The sequence below is a fragment of the Ictalurus punctatus genome, chromosome 11 (assembly GCF_001660625.3).
Source record: "Ictalurus punctatus breed USDA103 chromosome 11, Coco_2.0, whole genome shotgun sequence".
Taxonomy (NCBI): Eukaryota; Metazoa; Chordata; class Actinopteri; order Siluriformes; family Ictaluridae; genus Ictalurus; species Ictalurus punctatus.
Window position 1 is genome coordinate 18,494,579 of NC_030426.2, and position 21,651 is coordinate 18,516,229.

The window sequence follows — 21,651 nt, forward strand, 5'->3', positions numbered from 1 at the left end:
AGTATTTGATACATGTCTCTCTTATTTTTCTTTTTTCTTTCTTATGGACTGTCACTCATTTCACTTTTATCACAGCATTACCTTTCTTTCATTCATTCAAACTCTCATTTCACTTCCCTTACAGTACATGTCTGAATTATGACATCACCTTTACACTAGAGATGCACTGATACTAAATTTCTAGGCCGATGCCGACAGCCGATTATTCAGGGTGATATCGGAAGATGCCGACAGCCGATTATTCAGGGTGATATCGGACGATACTGATAGTTTGGTGGTTCTGCCTTTTATACCTTCTTTTAAATGAATAATAATTAATTCCACAATTATGAAGGAAATGCAAATAAAAACTTTATTCTCTCCATTTCAACAAGTTGTTTCACAGTAACTGGCCTCATAAACAGAAAACACTTTACTATAATTAACATTAACACACAATTTAATCCTCAGAGTTTAGTTAAAGATTTCTTTATATATATATATATATATATATATATATATATATATATATATATATATATATATATATATTAGTTTGTGTGTGTGTGTACCTATTTTTGGCAACTCATCTTCATTGAAATGTTCCAACCGTGTACTGCCTTTAATGCAGCTCGGCAAAAAATAAAAAAAATTAGACTCTACGGTAAAACTCCGGCTTCACTGCTGCAGTGTCCAGTGTAAAAGCACTCATTCATTAACACACCGAAATAAATACACACTGCTTCTGCTCTGCTCCTGCCTGCGGTGTACAATTAACAGTGCAGAGCTTACAAACTGCAGTTTTGTCATCATTGTCACCCAATTCAAAGTAATTCCACTCAAGAGACATCTTTACACACAGCACGAATTCGATGTCTTTTCCCACCCTCTTTTGATTGACAGGATATAACCGGCGCTCTTCATCGGATGTTTTTAAACTATTGGCCGATAGCGTGAAAAATTGCGTTTATCGGCCGATACATCGGTGCATCTCTGTTTTACAACCATTGATGCTCTGATGTACCAGATACTTTATACCCCTGTCGGTCATAAACAGAAATTGTTCTTACATTACACTTCATGTTACAGCTGTGACTTTATACTTTGTTAACTTCAAGTCTCTCAACCTTTCTGTCAATATAACCAGAACATATAACATGCTTCACACATTTTGTTAAAACCTGCGACTGCATACACTATTGGCTATCTGTCGCTCACCCTCTTTATTTGTGAGAGTCTATAAATAATAATAATTTAAAACGAGAAATGATGGTCGCTATTTTCCATCTGCAGTCCCTGGTATCAAGATAAACAGAACTGTTTTTAATTATTTTACACCTTCTGTTAGAGCCATGACTTCGTACTTCAAAATAAAAAAAAAGGCCTAACTGATTTAACTGAAACATAACGCTATTTTAGAGCCGTTACTCCACATCATAGCTAGTCAGTGTAAATATCGAAACATTTGACAAGCTTTCTAACACAAATATTACAACTATTAAGTAAATGCTCCTGTGTCCTGTACGCTTTGAGAACTGTACTGAGCATTTCTGCCTTTTTCCAAACCAGATTACTTTCTCATAATCGGTCTCTCAACCACAATGATATCCAGAAAATTTTCATCCCCACTGGATGTGTTTCTCACATTGTTTGGTATATTAGAGGAAAGGACACAAAACTGCCCACAAATTGTCTGTCAGCTTTAAATATCTGTTGTGAAGAGCGGGTTAAAATGCTGAGCCGAGTGTTGAGGTTAAAACAGTCTGTTTTTAGGGCCAAAACATGCGGACAAACCAGCACCAGTCAAGGCTGACTTATGATCACCTCCATTTGCTTCATGCTTTCTGAGGTGTACTCAAACATACTGTAAAGACAACTGATTGTTGATGTGTACATGTGTTCTTTGCCATTGGAGAGAAAATAACTCAGCATAGCGGGAGGTGGCTGTAGCGTGTATTCACAATTAAATGTAAAGTAATTAATACTGGAAGACCTGGTCCTGAATTTCTTGCAGCTGCTGTTGAAATGACCGCTCTGTGGCGAGCACTGGCATAGAAAATCAATGATCAACTGTTTGCTAGTGTGAACACCGGGTGATTCAGCAAACTCAGCTGGCACTGATGGGCACGTTTTAATGTCGCTGGGGCAAAGCGTGCCGCAGAAACTACGGCTACCGGTCATCAACTCATAATCAACAGGCTACTTAACATGTCGCGTTGTCTGCTCACACTGGCTACTCCATACAGACGCTGTATGGAGTAGCCATGTCACTGAAATGTCACTGAAGAGGAGATTACATTAATCAAAGCGTGAGGTTATGAAAGCATGAAGCAGACTTTTGTTTGTCTTTCAGATTTAATAATGGTGAAAAACTGACCACCATTCAGCCATAACATGGCTCAAGGCTCATTAATGCGCCTGGGGAGCAAAGGCTAGCCTGTCTGGGCCGATCCCACAGAAGAGATACTGTAGCACAAATTGTTGGAAAAATGTCCTGCTGGCAATGTGAGCCATCAGAACTGGACCCTGGAGCAATGGATTGGGGTGGCCTGGTCTGATGAATCATGCTTACTTTTACCTCGTGTGTGTGTGTGTGTGTGTGTGTGTGTGTGTGTGTGTGTGTGTGTGTGTGTGTGTGTGTGTGTGTGTTGCTTACCTTGGGAAGAGAAGGCAATCCAGCGGAGGTTGCTTATTTAAAAAATCCAGGTACTAATTAGTGATGAGCATGAACAGGAAACTAGTCAAATATTCGTTATATCTGATTTATTATTAAAGTTCTATGTAACATTTAAACTTGAAATGTAAATATTGGGTGATGTGTATCCTTTCAGAAGATGTCTTGTTTCTCAAGACGCTTGAGGCTTGTTTTTCCAATGTTTTGTCTTCAAGCTCCTATTTTGTTATCTAAAAGTTGTGTCCTGTTAAGCTGAAGTTATTTCAAGTATGTTTTGTTCATGGTACGTTGGGTAAATGAGGTGCTTCTTAGTTCTTTGCGCTTGGAAACCTCTTTTTGGGACTTTCCAGTTTCTCGACACAGAACATATTTAAAATAAGTGACCTGAAGATGTTTCTCTAGTCAGGGAACTGTAGTAGTGTATGTTGAACCATTTTCTTTTGTTGTGTTATCAGAGAAACGTTCGTATTTAACAGTAGATATGTTTTAAATAGGAACTTTCTAGGTGTAAGAGGCATGACGATTTGAAGTACTGACGCAGAATGAGTATCGGTTCAGGGACATAGCTTAAACTTATCATTCAAAGCACCAAAACAGTTTGCTGTAGGGGAATAACATGCAGAAGACCTACTGTTGCTGTTGTAGTAAACCTTATTTGCCCTCCTCAATATGTAAATATGAACATGAGAACATGAACAGTTGTTCAGGCCCTAACGATAACAATATTTCTGCAAGGACACATTCCTTAACAAATTATTAATGCATTAATTTTGCCTAAATGTAAGATAATGAAACTGTATGTCAGTTCTTTTTCATGTTTAACAATTAATGTTAAAATGTTTGAATGTAGCAGGATTGCTGGTTAACCCAATATCAGCAAATATCAGAAAAGCATCATGACAATATCAAGTATTGCGACATGATATTTCCTCCATATCATTTCTTCTATCTGACTGCAAGCATGTAAAATCCTTGACACACACATTTGTCATTGAAATAAAGGTATTTCAGTGATTTTGTGTAGAAAATAAGTGTGGAGATCATTTTGAAGGCCTCTTTTTGAGTTGATTTATAAATGCTGTAGTGTTGGAACAGATCGCTTCATTAACTTAGATTGTCTGTGTATCACAAGGTCATAGTTAAAAATACTCTTACTAGCCAAAAGCTAAGGGTTACTGTTTTACTGACTGAACACTGCCTTGTTGACTGTGTACATTTCTGATGAATGGGAAGTGCTGACAGTTTTATATCTGTGGTTTTCTTAGACAGTTTTTCGTGGCTTCGTTTCTAACCTCATGCAGAGGTGGACAATTGAAGGGTTTAACGATACATTTTAGCGGTGTTGTCAATTGATTTAATAAATTCAACTTGAGCTGCAATAACTAATCGATAAAATGGATAATAATCGATTATAGAAATCGTTGTCAATAAATCTCATTATCAATGAGTTGGTCTGCGCGCGGCACGGGGTGCGTTTGCTCATTACGTTACTTCTGTTCAGAAAACACGCCTTGGAGACTAAATACTGAGGTTGTGTCCTAAATGATGTACTATACACTTACACTATGCACCGTGTACCCTCCCATCTAGTGTATGAATTTTAGAAAGGTAATATCGTCTCGAAAGGAACACTAGGTTTTTGGGTTTTTTTTTACTAACCGGAAGTATAAGCCGTGTGGGGCCTAATGCCCCAGTGTAGTGAAGGTGACACTGTACTTTAAAAACAGCACCGTCTTTCGGATGAGACGTTAAACCGAGGTCCTAACTTTCTGTGGTTATTACAAATCCCAGGACACTTCTCGTAAAGAGTAGGGATATAAACCCATGGTCCTGGTGGAATTCCCCCATTGGCCCTTATCTATCATGGCCCCCTAATAAACCCCATCGCTGAATTGGCTACATCACTCTCTCTTCTACACTAATAGCTGGTGTGTGCTGGGCTTTCTGGCGCACTATGGCTGCCGTCTCATCCAGGTGGATGCTACACACTAGTGGTAGTTGAGGAGATTCACTCTCCCTCCCCCAATACTATGTAAAGCGCTTTGAGTGTCTAGAAAAGCGCTATATAAATGTAACTGTAAAATCTTCTTGTCTTAAGCCTTTGTGTTGGAAACAACTTGGTGCAAACACATGTCTGATTTGTTTCAAAACTAGCACTTTTTTATCATCATAAAAGCAAAATTCTGCTAAAAGCAAAATTCTACAAAATCATCCTGCTGCCATGATTCAGGGAGTGTGGGCTTGATTAAGTTTGTGTTTTTCACCTCATCACAAGGAGTATTTTATGACAAATAACCTACTTTATCGGTTCAGTGTATCATTCAGTATGTGAATGCAGAATCGAGAGCCTCTTTAGACAATACGGTACTATATGCTGAATCGTTATAGCCCCAATAAATGTATTAGCTCACACGCCAGGCAAGAGAGAGCTCCAGTATCCTGCCCAGTCTCATGTTGTGATTTGTCAGAAACCTACGAGACAAGGGTGAAAAATGTTAACTAATTGAACGTAACAACATACTGTAAGCTAGCTAGCTTTCAGTACATTAGTACAGACTAAGGGAAATGAACAAGTATATAATCATTTCCCTCTCCGAACAAAGTTTCTAATGTATCATCTTGTGTTTGCGCCATTGACAAAGTCAGGGAAAAACTCTAGCCAATGTTTTGGCTATGAGATTTGGTGTTCTCATATCACACTTAACAGATTTTATTCATGCCTGGATAGTGTCTTCATTTCCTCTAGATGTATTTAAGTGTGAGGTGACTGCGTGTAGGGGAATTGCATGGCAACTTTGCATCACAGTTAGTGGTTATGCATGGTTATGGCCTATTCGATCACGATTATTTATCACGATTATTCATTGATTTTAGGGACAACGTATTTTTATTACACGTTCACATTTAAATAAACAGACTACTGCTTTCACCTCCATTTTGTGCTACATTCCTGCTAATGTACAAATCTTTGCATCAAATTAGACTGGTCCTTCAAGTACATCATCTTGTAGAAGCAAAATATAAATACAATTGTACCCAAAATATAGGATAAGTAAAAATACCATCAACCAAATGAAAATATGCAATCAAATGAAAACAATTCAGGCGTATGCAGAAAAGTCAATAGCGGTGTTTACAGGAGGAGAGACGCAGCCAAATCACCCAATAGAGTGGTGCAGGGATGACCACTCATTTTGTACCGAAACCCGGAAGTTCACGTCCCCTGATTCCCCCGACAAAAACCCAATAGGATTTTCCCATAGGCTTTTGGGTTATTGCACAAAAAAGTCTCGGTGATCAACAAAAGTTTACAACACTAACACGTTTTGTGCATCAAGATAATTTTCACAAATGAACGCAACTTTTATGAAGTTTGAAGCCTAAATACAATCATCAGAATTAAAAAGCTAACCGTATGCTATAAACAAACTACGAACTTTAAACGTCAATATCGCAGGCGATCCTGTTCGTGTAATCGTGGGCAGTAAAAATCATAATCGAGATCGATGTTCGATTAATTGTGCAGCCCTAATCACAGTAACCGTTTCGTGTTTCGACTTTCCAAAAGCAGGTGCTATATTTATCTCATTGAGATACTTTGCACCACTGTGAAGCATGTTAAGTTAAATACAAACATACCCAATCAAACATTTTTGTTTTTGCAAAAGGAATAGTTGTATTTCTTTTTCTGGTCATTAAACCTGCTTGTCCACTTGGGGTTTATGAATAAAAATATCCCAAACACACGATCTGCTTGTCCTGGGTCCTGTACCGTGGAATTGAAAATATTTCAGTCGGGATATCAATTCTCATAAACGTATAAAGGACGGATTATCTGAACATATGTGAAACCCACTCTGTCATTCATTTATATGATCTATTGGGAGTTGGAGAGGAAGTGCAGACTAGACGGCGTGTGGAAGAGGGGCCCAGTGTGTTCTGCATCTATTCACATGGCCTGAAATGGAAACTTTGCGTTTTCAGCCTTGATAAACATTCTTTCTCAACTCATTTAGAACAGAGGTTGAAACTCCTCTGTGTTTTGACTGGTTAATTATCAACTCTGAAAGACCTTGCTGGTAGATTTCGGGGTATATGATATATTCAGTGTGGGATGACCTACATGTTTTTTGACTGTGTACTGTTTAGCTCAAACCTCTTCCAAAGTCCACGTGCACGTTCTCAAGCAGCAATTTCACCACATCTCAGGTGCACTGCCTCAACTTTCCCAGTGAACTCGCTGTACTTTGGAAAGCCATGTGACCCGCAGAAGTAGAATTCCTGCCATTGCAAAGGTTCTTAAGGAGATCAGAAGTTTAGGCTGGATCCTTTTTCTTGGAGGCTTTCTGAATGGTTGGCGCTGTTAGAAGATGCTTGTGAGTTTGCAGGGTTGAATGGAGATTCTGTTCACCTCCTGAGAGTCTTACTCAGCAGGTACGGTTGGCATTCTTCCATACCTCCTGGAGCCCTGGTCACACCTCAGCAGGTGGTGAGAGCAGTTAATATTATACTTTTATATCAGCATGTTGTTGTTGTTGTGAATTCTGCTTTTTATCGAAATCATTCACTGGATCTTAAAGGTTTACATGTAACGTTTTATTACAATTAAAAAGATTCTCACCTGTTTATTGTAGTCTTAATTATTTCAGGAGGTCAACTTCAACTGTTAGATTTTTTTTCCTTTAGGGTTATGAATGAAATAGACAGTTTTTAGACACTATAGCTAATTGAAATGCCCTCACAATCTGAAATTTGTTTGTGTGTATGTGTATATGTATGTATGTATGTATGTATGTATGTATGTGTGTGTATATATATATATATATATATATATATATATATGTGTGTGTGTGTGTATGTGTGTATATATATATATATATATATATATATATATATATAAAAGCTTTAGGTGCAAGGCTTTTTATTCCCAAAATGTGTCATTGATTTTTGGCAGTGCAAATACCTTATACTACCTTATCTGTTGCATTTCACAAGGCCATTGTCATAGTTACACTGATATCTGGAGTGTATCCATGGACATCACACATTTGCTTTTATCTTCTCATTGGCCTTACTTAACAGCCAGGTGCACACAATACTGCTCTGTATTAGGGGTTGCACCGGTGGTGTAAAATGGCCTGGGCATTCGGAGCTGTAGCCCCGAAGATTTTTTCTTTAGCCCAGAATAATCCTCCACTTGGAGCGGTTTGTCACTATGTAACTTAATGTCAGTAAAAGACGACAGTGGTGTTGTAATTTTATATCTTCAGTGAACAGAGGTGAGACAAATCGGACCAGGTTTACAGGAAAATATGTGGAAATACTCATGTCTTATTGGCTGACAGTCTCAATTCTGCCAAACGCTAGCTCACACAGTCAGTGTGAGGAAAATGCACATATGTTGGCTTTTTTATGTATATATTTTGTGTTTTTATTTTAAACCAGTAAAGGGATTGAAACTGAAACAGTAACGTCCTCTGATGCTGAGCAGGAAAACAAGGTGTGTAAATGTCTATATGAGCAGAGCACAAGGAAAGATAATGTACTTTGCATGACACTGTAGCAGCTAAACCCATACAATGATAGCTTAGCTGTGCCTCCCCTTGGCTAGCGACACCAAACTAGCCTGGTTAGAAAAGTTTTATATTTTATCGGTCTGGTAATCCTACAAATAGTGATAACACCCGAGGCAAGTGTAATGATAAATCCAACTTTTTCTGATCTTGTCATACACTGACAGCTAATTTACCACAGCTTTCATAAAACAAAACTTAAGGTACGTTCACACATAGAGCGACTCGCATAGACCATTAATTTTCAATGAGATCTGGTGACTTCTGGCGACATGCGTGACGGCGGCCCGATGTGTTTCGCGTGAGGGCGGCCCGATGTGTTTCGCGTGAGGGCGGCCCGATGTGTTTCGCGTGACGGCGGCCCGATGTGTTTCGCGTGACGGCGGCCCGATGTGTTTCCCGCAACACAACAAAGTTCAGAAAAGTTTAATTTTATGCAAATTTGGAGCGACTACCAGTGGGAGTGAAGAAGAGTGTGCTCACGTCATCCGTGGCCACCTGTGCTCGCTAGTAGAAGCAGCGTCATTATGGCAGTAGCCAATTAGCTTAGCTTAAGATCTTAGTGGGTTTAAAGAAAAAAAATTAATTAATTAAATGAATAAATAATAATGAAACACACACTTTTTGTTGCAATTGAGCAAAATCCTAGTGTAGCTCCTGTCTTGGGTGAAGTGTAACTTCACTCAGGAAATACAGAGACTACAGCCGAAGAGCTGCGGTCCGACTCCCAGCCACCATTGAACACATAATAATGATAAACCCTGATGGTGACGCTCACTTATTGTGATCAGAGCTACACCGGGATTTTGCTCCATTGCAACAAACAGTGAGTGTGTTTCATTATTATTACTTTGCTTTAAATGCACGAAGGCCATAAGTTGTGCCATCCATGTTACTATGGTAACCAGTAGTAGGAACATCTACCTGCGACTTCATAGTACAGCAGCGATATAATTTGTGTGTGTGTGTGTGTGTGTGAGAACATAGCACAAGGCTACTAGCGGAGCTGGAAAAAATGCATGGAGAAGAATCTGGGCTCCAGATGATTAACAGTCCAGCTAACGCCCCCTGGGTTGCACAAGTACAAATGTTTACTGGTTTAGTCAACTAATAATTCAAAAAAGTAGTCGACTAGTTATCTTTTTATAGTTAAAGAGAAAATTGTTTCAGGACGTTGTTTGTTTTGTTTTGTTTTTAGCATCAAATGCACTTTGATTAATTAGACAGGCTACAAATTAAATTTTCAGCTTCCATGCTACACTGTCAACAATTGATGCAGTCAGTATGCAAAATACTAAAGCTTTGGGGGAATACAACTCTGTCCCGGCCGAGTACTGAGAAAGAAGCTGCGAGAGACTTGTAGTGCGCATGCGCAGTGCTCCACACATGTACAGTACGTGTGACTCTGAACATCGGGCAAGTGTTTTCTGTTAAATTGTCGGCTCTGGGTTTGACAGCGAGTGTCCTCAGAGCAGGAGCTCGACTCCTCAGACACAGACTTCAGCACAGTGTTATCTGGAAGCAAGTGGTAAAGTGGAAGTTTTATACGAGGCTAGGCTAACTATGCTAACAGGCTGAGCACAAACCAGAATGATATGGAACATTATATCGTGATAATTTTTCTAGCTGTGCTGCCCAGCCCTACACTGGGGCTTTGGTGCCCTAAGTAAAGACTACAACGTGACGGGACGTGCTGTTCTAGACAGTTGTTTTCACAATAACAGCACGTCCCGATTACAGTTATTATATCAGTTAAGGCAGAAGGCAGCATACTTTTAACATTTTTATGATTACATTTAACTTTGTGGAACATCAACAAAACAAGTGAATTCCTGTTACCGCTTGCATTATTTTAACTGTACAGCTCTCCCCAGTCACTCTCTTCTTGCTCTTGAAAAGTTGCCATGCTGAAAAATGTACTTTTTGACTGTTAGAAAGTGTAGACACTGGGGACTCTTTCCAAACATGCTAAATAAACATCTCCTCACCTAAAATTTCAGCATATCACACATTTCTAAAATCTGCATGTATATGGAGCATCTGCCATCCAAGTTCCTGTGCAAGCTCTTGTTATAGAAACAGTAAGAGTTATCAGAATAAGTGCATTTTTATATACTTTATAATCTTATTGTCTGTGTCATGATGTGTTTAAAAAATCAACACCTCCTAACCAATAATATTTGGGCATATAATTTGTCCAGTGAGAATTTGGTCAATGCTACGAAATGTCTGCACCCCGGTTATATATTTACAGGGTAAATAGGGAATGGATTCAGATGAACAGTGGCTTTCTTCAGAATGTGATGAGGTGCTTGGTAATGTTTGCAGAATACACTGGCCGTTTTGTAATAGTCATACCTAACTGTGTTGTGTCTGTGAACAAGAACTCAATGTCTGTACAGTGATATCACCAAAATGAGTTCCTTCAGTTACGTCAGAGTTTGGCTAATTGGTTGTTTATCAACTGAGAAGTCGTCTCAGTTGCAATGCTCCAGTATTGACTAAAGCCAATATATACATCTGTTGTTGTTATTTCCTTATCTGACTTTGGGGGATGAACACACATTTCTACTTGCAATGCATTTTTTTTTTTTGCCTGATTTCTCCGAGGGGTCATCAAGGCTCCTCGAGTTAACTGGTAGTGCCAGGAACATGCTTGGAATGTCAGAGCTTTGCAGTATGCTTCAAATGTACTGAATTATACCTGACGGCCCAAAGCCTGTTGGAAAGGCACAATCTAGCATCTGGGATCAATTTTAGTTTGGATTAGAGAGACCCGGACAACTTTATAGCTAACCTTCACTTGGAATTAGGCCATAAAGTTTTTAAATGAAGGCTGTGTAGATGCTGTGCTGCACTTCATTCCCCAAAGAACTTACTGAGATCTACATAACCTCTGAAGGACCCTTTTTTTTAAGCCAGTAACAATGTGAAAGTTGTTCTCATTCATACCTGTTAGTATTACAGAGGTGGTTAAATGGTATTAGTGGCAAGCTCACATTTCTCTATGTCCTGGTTCTTTACTTTCTATACACCTAACCAGTCATTGCTAGATTACTGTTAAAAAGACTTAGCTTTCACCGAGAGGCTTTGTTTATTAACTCAATTCAGTTGTTCACAATTCCACTAATTAACGGAAATAAATGTACCGGAATATCCAACTGGCAGGAAGCTGGCTTTATTTAAATGGAAAGTATTTAGAGCTAAAACAAGAGAAAGCTGGAACTAATTAAAATTCCCCACATTCTTTTCATACCTTTTGGTTTTGCCAAAAGGTCTTCATTGTGTTTATTTTAAATCCCTCTTTACAATGATCCCAAGTAATCCTGTTTTACACTGTTTACGTCATCTGTCTTTAAGTTCAATGTGAATACACACCAATCAGCCATAACATTTAAACCACCTGCCTGATACTGTGTAGGTCCCCCTTGTCTCACCCAAACAGCTCTGACCCATTTGAGGCATGGACTCCACAAGACCTCTGTGCTGTGGTATCTGGCACCAAGACGTAAGCAGCAGAACCCTTAAGTCCTGTAATAGGCTTGGTGCGATAACCGGTGTTCCCGGTGTTGGGGCCGCACACCGATTACATCGCTTACCCATCGCGGCACCATCCCCACCGTCGTTTTGCCTTTTTATAGTAATAAAAATAATTTAGTTCAGTTAGAGAACGGACGCTACAATTAAAAACTGAACGCGTCTGCTCAATTCAGCGTGAGCTGCGTGAGTCAGAGTCGCTGCACAGATCAGCAGGAGTCAGAGTCGCAGCACAGATCAGCAGGAGTCAGAGTCGCAGCACAGATCAGCAGGAGTCAGACTTCATTTATCACGTGAAGAGGGTGAGGTGAGCTGACTGACAAGACGATGGCGGAAGATTTGGTTTCAAAAGTTCTGTGTTTAATAGAAGCGAGTTTGTAATTGGACTGTTTTGTAGTTGTGTTTTTTCATTGAGAATAATAATGAACCCACCATTCAAGAAATTGCTGGCCCCGAATTGCCGTTAATTCGAAAGCGAAAGTGACATGTGTATTCGTAAGCGAGGGGGGAAACCACCCCCCCCAACCCTGCCCCACCTGGTGATACCGGTATTACCTGTGGAGTTACGCGTCAAATAACCGGTGGGAAAATTTCCTCACGGTCACATCCCTAAGCTGTAAGTTGCGAGGTGGGGCCTCCGTGGATCCGACTTGTTTGTCCAGAACATCCCACAGATCCTTGATCAGATTGAGATCTGTGGAATTTGGAGGCCAAGTCAAGAGTTCACTTTAAACAGTCATGTTTCTGAAACCATTCCTGAACAATTTTTGCAGTGTGGCAGGATGCATTATCCTGCTGAAAGAGCCCACTGCCATTAAGGGAATATCATTGTATTGAAGTGGTGTACTTGGTCTGCTTCAGTGTCTAGTAGTTGGTATGTGTCAAAGTAACATGCACATGATTGCCAGGAGCAAAGATTTCCTAGCATCACATTGTAGAAGTCGTTATAATATTTCTCAAATATTGGCAACATTTTGTTCAATTTTCCACTGTCCAGTTTCGGTCAGCCGGTGTCCATTGTACCCTCAGATTCCTGTTCCTATTGAAGCTCATATTCTTCAAGGTTTGGTCTGTTGTGTGTCCTGAGATGCTTTTGTGCTCATCAGCTCGAACCTCTCTCCCATTCTCCTCTGACCTCTTTCATTTACATGGCATTTCTGCCCATAGAACAGGCACTCACTAGATGCTTTTTCTCTTTCACAGCATCCTGTGTAAACTCTAGAGACTGTAGTGAGAAAACCAAACCAGCTAGTCTGGCACCGACAGCCATGCCACGGTCAAAGTCTACAGGATATGTAAAATTATATAATGGTGATATTTTCATAAATTACGTCACAATACACATTTTTTTAGATATCAGTATTTTAATCATTTACAAACTCTAATTTGATCTGTTTAGATGTTAAACTTTTCTTCATATTTTTTTTTTGTTTTTTACTTTTCATTGTTAATACATTTTTCCCAACATTATTTTAAGTGTCATTGAACATAGTGTTTTTTTTTTTATTATTATTTTTTTTTTTTTATCATAATTGTCATCCTAATTCCTATCATGTATTGTAGAAATGTTATGATATTGTCATAGCATTCACCCCCCACATGATTAGTGCTGGAACACAAATCTAGTATTTAGTCTCTACCCGACTGCTAAGCTCCGGGAAGAACGATGTTTGGATAAAAAAAAAGCAAAAGTTCAAAGATAGTGTTGGTGTTTTTAAGGTGCTGAAAGACACCACTTGTATGGTATCAGTGGAAATATGTAAAGCATGTGGGCCGTTGTCTCGTGTGTTATCAGGGGAGTTATCCTGTTGTCATTGTTTCAAGTCTTTCCACAGACAGTGACAGTATTTCCTTATTAAATTCTCAGTACTTCATTTTCATAGTCGAGCAGGTTACAATGATTCCCACAAGTTATGGGACCTCGGTGCATCTGTGATGGAGTTCTAATACATAGAATAAAAAAAATGTTTTGTTTTATGTGCCATTGCATCTGCTGTGTTTTTAAATTGGTTTCAGACTCATTGTTCTAGATTTACCACCAGGCATCTTGGATACACTGTTAATAAAGGCCCGTTTCTTGACCTGCACACATGTGGTTAGTGGTTGGTATTGTTGGCTCCAACCGTTCTAAAGAATTTATGTCAAGGAAACAGGACACGGCCTGATATTGTACATGCACAGGACAAAAGCATCGTGGTGTGTGTTTTGAAGCTGTGGGATAAATTGTGAGCTGTGTGTGGAAGCGCTGCGGGACCGAAGGAAGCAGTCAGCACAACACACACACATTCCACAAATGCACGAGTCCCAGAATGCACATTCAGCGCGAGGTGGACAGGAGCTGTAAACTAAGCGTACACTTGTAGTTGTATAATATCGCACAGTATTATCCATCATGGACATTTGTGCATATCGGTTTGGAAAATTGTTCTCGGTTTTCTAGTTATAAATATAGCTTTTAAGTAAGGAGGTCCGAGTGTGATACTGGCTTAAGATGCTAACTAGTTTTGTATCTGGTTTTACGTTTTCCTGATCCGGCCCACTGACAACGTTGACCGAAACTGCACAAATCCAACATGTGAACAGAGCACAGCTTGTCTTAAAGTACACCACCGGCATATCTGTGACATTTCAGAGAGGCTCAGTTACTAAGAGAATGTCAGTCTCGAATCAGTATCAGGTTTTGCTCAGTATTTAGAGCCATTATATTATCAAAAATGGATAAGGGTGCATCCCTGGTTTTTAATGTAATCTTAATTTCTAACTGGATCTGCCCTATCTCTTTAAACTCCGCCAGTGCTTTAGCATCTTATTTTGAGAAAATATTAGAATGTCATTGACTCGGAATGGTAGTCATTGTATGTTTCTTTATCACTGTATGTCATTGTGTTTAATCTGTAAAACAGGGATGCACTTTCTGCATAATTTTAATATCTGCATGAGGTAATGAAAGGAAAAAGGGTGTGGTGTAATCAAGTGTTATTTTCCCCTGCAGTTAACTTCCCTCCTGTCCGTGGCAGCGTACGTGTTTGTGTTTGACCGACTTAATCTAATGAAATAACGAACAGAAATATTCAACACACTTTAAAAGCATTACTAAGTCATTAGGTTAGCGTAATAGTTAAGGGATTTAAAAGTTATGACTGTCACATAATTTAAGAGACTGCAGGATTGATAAAAATCCTGTACTGGATTTACTAACTCGCTGTAATTTGCATGTAATGGGGGGGGGGGGGGGGGGGGTGCAGAATGAATGCTTCATAGGAGAACGTGCATGAAGCATCACTGCTAGTGTAGAATGGGATTAACTTGCAAACCTGTGGTACCCATTTTTGTAAGATGATTTGTAATGGTGTTGCACTGATAAATGGAGGTTAGGTTCATCTAACCCTCTCCTGCCCACATAAGAGTAAAAACTGTCATGTCTCCAGACTTCTGCTGCTTTGAATGGCAGCAAAACTACTCAAGAATATTGATAAAAATACTTGGCAAATAACGTAATTATTGATTAATTGGACTTTGTTCTGAAGCACTTTTTCACGGTATGTCACTTTATTAATATGTTTTTAGACCTGTAGATCTGTGCTTTGTTTCAAGACAGGACTTAAATTGTTTAGTAGTGTTGTATTTTCTCCTCGGCTCGGTTCGCTTCCACAAGGCAACATTTTCAAAGCGTACCAAAATGTGTTTATGCAAGTCACATGTGAGTAAACCGTGCTCTTATTGGTCAGCATGTGCCTGTTTATGTTACGAGGTTCCATAGCAATCATCCGTCCTGATGGATAGTAAGCAGCTCCACTAGTTAGATGCCCTCTAAACTCTTTGTAAACCTCCTGTGTTTTTATGGGTCGTTCAGATCAAATTCCAACGAGGCATTTTACCTCGTCTTTGGTCCCAGTTAAACCGCGATTCATGTTGCGCGCAATTAGCAAAACAAACAAGCTTTTTACGTAACACAGTTCCCATTAAGCATTGTATACATGTTTGTTCGTTGGTCCGTTGGATCGGATTACTTTCTCACCACTAGCAAACCGCTCCAGAGTTCGTTTACAACGATTTTGTTTTGGTGCGGATCCGAGAGCGATTGCCATGTCGATATATGTCTAAACAAACTGAACCAAGCGAGAAAACGCAGCAAGTTCTGAAACAAACGACCCAAACAAGCCAGTTGTGGAAACTGCAAAAGCATTTGGAAGTGGAAATGGCGAAGTATCTCACAATAGAGAAACCGTGCAACCTTCTGTATGGAAACTCTTTACATTGCACACCACAGTTGGCCTCATGCCATAACTTGTGCTTTCATATTTTGATTTGTAACCATTCATTTCTGATCAATGTGGGGAAACGTGGACAGTGCGATGTTGCGGGTTGAACCAGGCTTATTAACCATGTGTGTTCTTTTGACTGCTCTTACCTCATCCGGGTTTCCAGCTGTATCACACATTTATGGTCATATTTATCAAACCAATAGAAAACATTATCTCATGCTACTTTGGCCAAAAAAGTCAGGCAGTTGGGTTAAAAATGAACACGAATGAATAATTAGTCTAAGTGATGAACATTAATTATGTTGTGCATCAAGTCAAGTTTCCATCATGCTTCATTTCACAACAAGGTCGATCATGAAGAGAGTTGATTCACCGATTCCAGGCATTTGAAAACTGAATCAGATTCAGAACTTTTTTGGATTCGATTCCACACACTGAAAATGATTCACCTCATGCACACACAGCAGGCAAAACGAATATAGCATCGGAGTGTTTGAGTCACCGGGACAGCCAGCGGATATATGTATTTTGAATTTGTGTTGTAGGATTTGGACAGATCAGGTCTTGAAATGCAGATAAGACACACAGTTGCAGAAAAAATAAATAAATTGTGGGTCACCAGTAAAGGGGGAAGGAAAAAAAAAAACTAGGACAGAATAGTCAGTTTGAGTGTCTCATTTGGTTAGATAAAGATAACATTTCTTATACTGTAACAGATTATCTTATAGTGTCAGTAATGTTGTGTTGCATTTAGTATCCTGCTATCTATTTAATCCCTGGTAAGAGTATGCTGATGGAAATGCAACAAAGAAATATTTCATAAATATATTTGGCATTTAATATCTTAAAAAAATAAATTCATATAGGCTATATAATGAATGAAATACCAGGCGTAGTGTGGTGCGTAACATTATCACAGTGGATCGTACCATGTGTCTCACTTCCTCACACTCCACTGTGCATCATGCTGTCGGGTGATAACTCGACCGCGCTGGCTGCGCACAGCTAACTGTTTTTCTATTGTTCTTTGTCATTTATCCTCTCAGTATGGTACGGTATTCCAGAGGGGGGGCTTTCACTGGAGTGTCTGCTTTAGATTAGCTTTTGAGGTTATTTTAAGTCTTTGGTTGTTCAGGCATGTTGACGCGTTTTCCTTGTTTTATGTTCTCTAAACGAACACTGGGTTTACAGAATCCTGCACATTCTGAAATAATAAACAAGAAGAAAAAAGTTAACGCGTTCATTGTACACAGGCCAGAAGTTAAACATTGTCCATTCTTAACAAGCGTGCCTTTTTTTTTTTTTTTTTTTTTTTTATATAAATGCAAGCGTCTGAGTACCACAATCGATCATGCTTGGTGTCTGAAGGTTTTTTTTTTGTTTGAGGCTAATGTTGCTAACAGTTTTGAGGATTTTAATATAAACAAGGATACAGACATTGTTGGGCTTAAAAACTTTGACATGAAGATGTAAGGTGGCTTAATGATTAGCACATTTGCCTCGCACCTCTGGGGTTTGGGGTTCGATTCCTGCCTCTGCTCTGTGCGCGTGGAGTTTGCATGTTCTCCCCGTGCTTCGGGGGCTTTCTCCAGCACTCTGTTTTCTTCCACCAGTCCAAAGACATGCTTTGTAGGCTGATTGCCGTTTCCAAATTGTCCAAATTGTGAGTATGTATTCATGCCCTGTGATAGCTTTACACCCTGTCCAGGGTGTCCCCCGCCTTGTGCCCCAAGTCCCCTGGGGTAAGCTCCAGTCTCTATGCAACCCTGTGTAGGATAAGCGGTGCAGAAAATGGATGGATGAAAATGTAGTAAAATACACTCTGTTAATCCTGTCAGTTGTAATTCTATCCACAGTACTGTAATGGACCTTGGCTGAATTCAGTCATGTAGTGTATATAGAGGTGTTCTATGTTGAAAGGTATTTTCTAATCCCGTTGTTTGGGGAGGGAAGCCAAATTCCATTCTTTCTTGTAATGCGTTTCATAAAGAATGAAGCCTATGAGCTTTACAGTGACCTCATTAGTTTGGCAAATTTTAAAGCACCTTCAGTATGCTAACGTAATTGTACCTTATGATGTTAAACAAAAGGAATGCAGCCTACTTTCCTAATCTTTAAAACTGTTCAATGATATCTGCAAACAAATCCCGAGTGAACGTTAAAGCTACCTGAATAGCTTGGGGTGTTTTGCCATTACGAAGTCTGGCCTTTGCATGGACGCAGTTTTCGGTGTGCCGAAGGGTTAATGTTTAATCTAGCGAAACAGTGCCTTGTCTTGACCTCAGATAGCACAAAGTGCCCGTTTTGGGTTATTACATATCATTTCAGGAATTCACTCTGACCAAAAGTCTTCACCTTCCCCATGGACTTGTCCAGATCCACCTTTTATGAGGGAATAAGTAAAAGGCATATGATTAACCTGAACTAACAGGCTCTGCTGGAGCCTGACCCCCGCTGTGCTCATTTAGTAAGCAGAACATGCCATTCCAGTTTAGTCATTCAGACCACAACTCTTCTAACAATAACTAACGACAGAGCCATCGCTTGGAGCTGGAAAGGAACCTTCTTTCATTTCAAATAGAATGTAATCTATAACACATTTTTACATAACCACTAAGGATAAGCATGTTTTGTTGTTGGAGCTCTTGCTCAACTGTAGGTCATCTTCCCAATACCAAGCCCCCCACCCCAAGCGAGGGACTGAGAGACAGGACATTCAGTGCATAATGGCGAATTATGAATAATCCTTATACCTTGAGCACATGGCATGAATCAAAATCCTGCGCTCGCTCACTCACTCTTTTCTTTTGGTATCTAATTTGTAAAATGCAAGCTGATTGTGTATACATATCAGAATGTACTATATATTCCTTGCATTGTTTTGTTTAATAAGAGAATCTTACAGGGCTCTCTCCTTGCATTTCAGGTTGAAGAAGGCAGCAAGGCGGCGGCCGTGAGGCTGCAGGTAGGAGACGAGCTCGTAAACATCAACGAGTTTCCCCTGAGTGGCTACAGACAGGAGGCCATCTGCTTAGTCAAGGGCTCCCACAAGACTCTTACTCTGGTGGTGAAAAGGTAATCTAGGCGTGCGTGTATACACACACAGACACACACACACACAGATGTATGCAAAGCCTCACACACCTGTTCCCCGTGCGTCGACAGCGCCCATCTCCATGGCTACATTTTATATGCTACCATAGTGATGAATTGTGATGGTGCAGGTGGTGATGTGATATGCCGACTGCCTCTGTGTACTCAGCTCTGTGTGTTTGTCATGTGCATTAATATAAGAGCAAGAGGCACACTATCTGTGCCACATAGCACGCAGTTATTATTCCATCCTTCACAGCTAAAATTATGTCATGTTAGAACAGAGCTCAAAATCCTGAGTTCACTAGCAAGAACTGATTTTATTTAACCATTTGTAAATACAGAAATGATTACAGTATTTTAGTCGGGTAATGCTTCCTGTTTTAAGAACATGCTATTTAAGTAATGGTAAAACATGATGGGGCATGCTGTTATCGGAAAATAATCAACGACAGGGTGGCGAGATGCTGTTACAGCTCCAAAACTGATTCTTTTACTGTAACAAAATATCCTGAAGAGTTTTTTTTTTTTTTTTTCTTTTTTTTTTTCCAAGTCACTTATACGTCGATAATTTGCCACACACACACTTCCTGTATCAGGAAATGTACTGACTGTTGCAAAGCACTGATACTGGAGACTCCTTCCATAAATGTTAAATAAAAAATTTCTCCATATCACTGAGGGTGTGTGTTAGAACGGGCGTATTAATGTAAACTTGTTATTTGAGTTACAGCCAGCATTACTGACAGAGCTGCAGTTCTGGAAAATGAATCTACACATTCTGACGAATCAGATTTAAGAATCGAATAATGCTGTGGTGTAAAATTACTAAAAAAATCTTTGAAATAAAAATGTTGAATGTCCTGCTTGTGCACTATTTTTGGACTTGTATTAACGTGCAATCGTGGGTTTTTTTTTTTTTCCTTTTCTTTTTCATTTGAAAGGTTCTTGGTAGTGGATTTGGACTTTTGGACTCGACCTTATCAATGACAGAGCTTTATTGTACTGTGGACATAGTGTGCAAACATTTAAGGTGTTGGTAGAGAAGTCTCTGACTGATTCATTGCAAGCCGTACTGCTCAGTTCTTGTTTTTGATTTTTGTTTAGTTTTTTTTTTTCAGGGCTTTTTCTGTTTTTGCCACTGTTACTGCCACTTCTGTGTAGCTGCTCAAGAAGAGGCATTGGTATGTGCATGCACAGAAGAGTCATGTAAAAGCGCTGAATTCTGATCTGGACGTTCTTATTAGGGTCCCACGTCAGAGACGTCTACAGCGGACTCAAAAAGTCCGAGTGCGCTAGTGAAAACACTGCTATAGTGCATTCTAATTTAATACAACACTTTTCATTACAAATGATATTATTGAGTGAAAAGTAGAATCTTTGAAAAGTTTACATGGATTTCAGTGTTTGAGTATTTGGTCTGTGCCTTTTTTGTTTCAGTGACCGTGTGCGTTCGAGCTGGCATCGACTCCACACGTTTGTGCAAAAGCTCACGATTCGTTTTAGATCAAATCCATCGGAGTGTCGTCTGAACACAAGCTTCGACAGAAGAGATTAGGCATGAGGAAAATCTGACCTTTTGTACTAAGCAGTTAACGTGGTCAAGATCATAGATGTGCTTGCATTTTAAATGGAAACCTAGAAATAGAGCAGAATTTTAAGTATTAAATATTCAAGATATTGAACACTGTACTTTATTTTAAAATATTTCGAAATTCTTAAAAACCTTCTTTTATTTCAAATTTTAAATAAAATCTCAGGCTTTTGGACCCCACTATATGTATGCATTAGAAACATATCCAACTTTGTAGCACATAATTGTTCAAATATAATGGGTTTTTATCTCAATATCTGTTTTAGATTCGCGTCCAATATTACGCAGTTCATTTCACGTTGAGCTAAGTTTTGATTTTATCACTCGACCTAACACAAAAGTGTATTTGCAAAGTGTGTTGGCTCAAACTCTGGGTAAACACTGAGTAATTTTCCTGCTTAAAGATACCTACTGAACCTGATGGTTAACTTCTGAGCTAAAGCAGGCTTCTTTGAGCAACATACTGTAACAGCCTTAGTCACACACCTGGCTCAGGTAAACCAGTCAATCAATCAGATTATTACAGCTGCAGTCAAACTTATTCAACCCCCATTGAAAATCAGGTTTATTGTAAAAATGTACAGACTTTCAGCTGTTTGCAATGAACAAATCAAACAAAAGCAAGTGAAATTGTTCAAAACAACGGATGCTTCAAGTGGTTTTCCCAAATTCAACTGCAAATGCAACTGGCTGCAATCAAGATGCTTAACCAGACACCAGTAGGTCATAACGGCAGAAGACTGCTCTACTAGGTATTAAAGATGCTTTGAGACTGGAGAACGTTTCATTTGCAGTTGAATTTAGGGAAACCACTTGAAGCATACATTGTGTTGAACAATTTCACTTGCTTTTGTTTGATTTGTTCATTGCAAACAGCTGAAAGTCTGTACATTTTGACAATAAACCTGATTTGCAATGGGGGTTGAATCATTTTGA

The 21,651-nt window shown here is 39.3% G+C and overlaps 1 protein-coding gene across 3 annotated transcripts in view; it reads left to right on the top strand.

The window, feature by feature from the left end:
• The window catches only part of shroom2a (shroom family member 2a), a 52,140-nt gene that overhangs the window by 1,252 nt on the left and 29,237 nt on the right, over positions 1 to 21,651 (top strand). For 2 of the 3 annotated variants that reach the window (XM_017479711.3, XM_017479712.3), the window contains exon 2: positions 18,955 to 19,103. In XM_017479711.3, the coding sequence (XP_017335200.1) occupies positions 18,955 to 19,103 (149 nt within the window). Of the gene's footprint in view, positions 1 to 6,787; positions 7,143 to 18,954; positions 19,104 to 21,651 lie in introns of those variants that run through there. The other variant, XM_047158469.2, reaches the window with a different exon arrangement.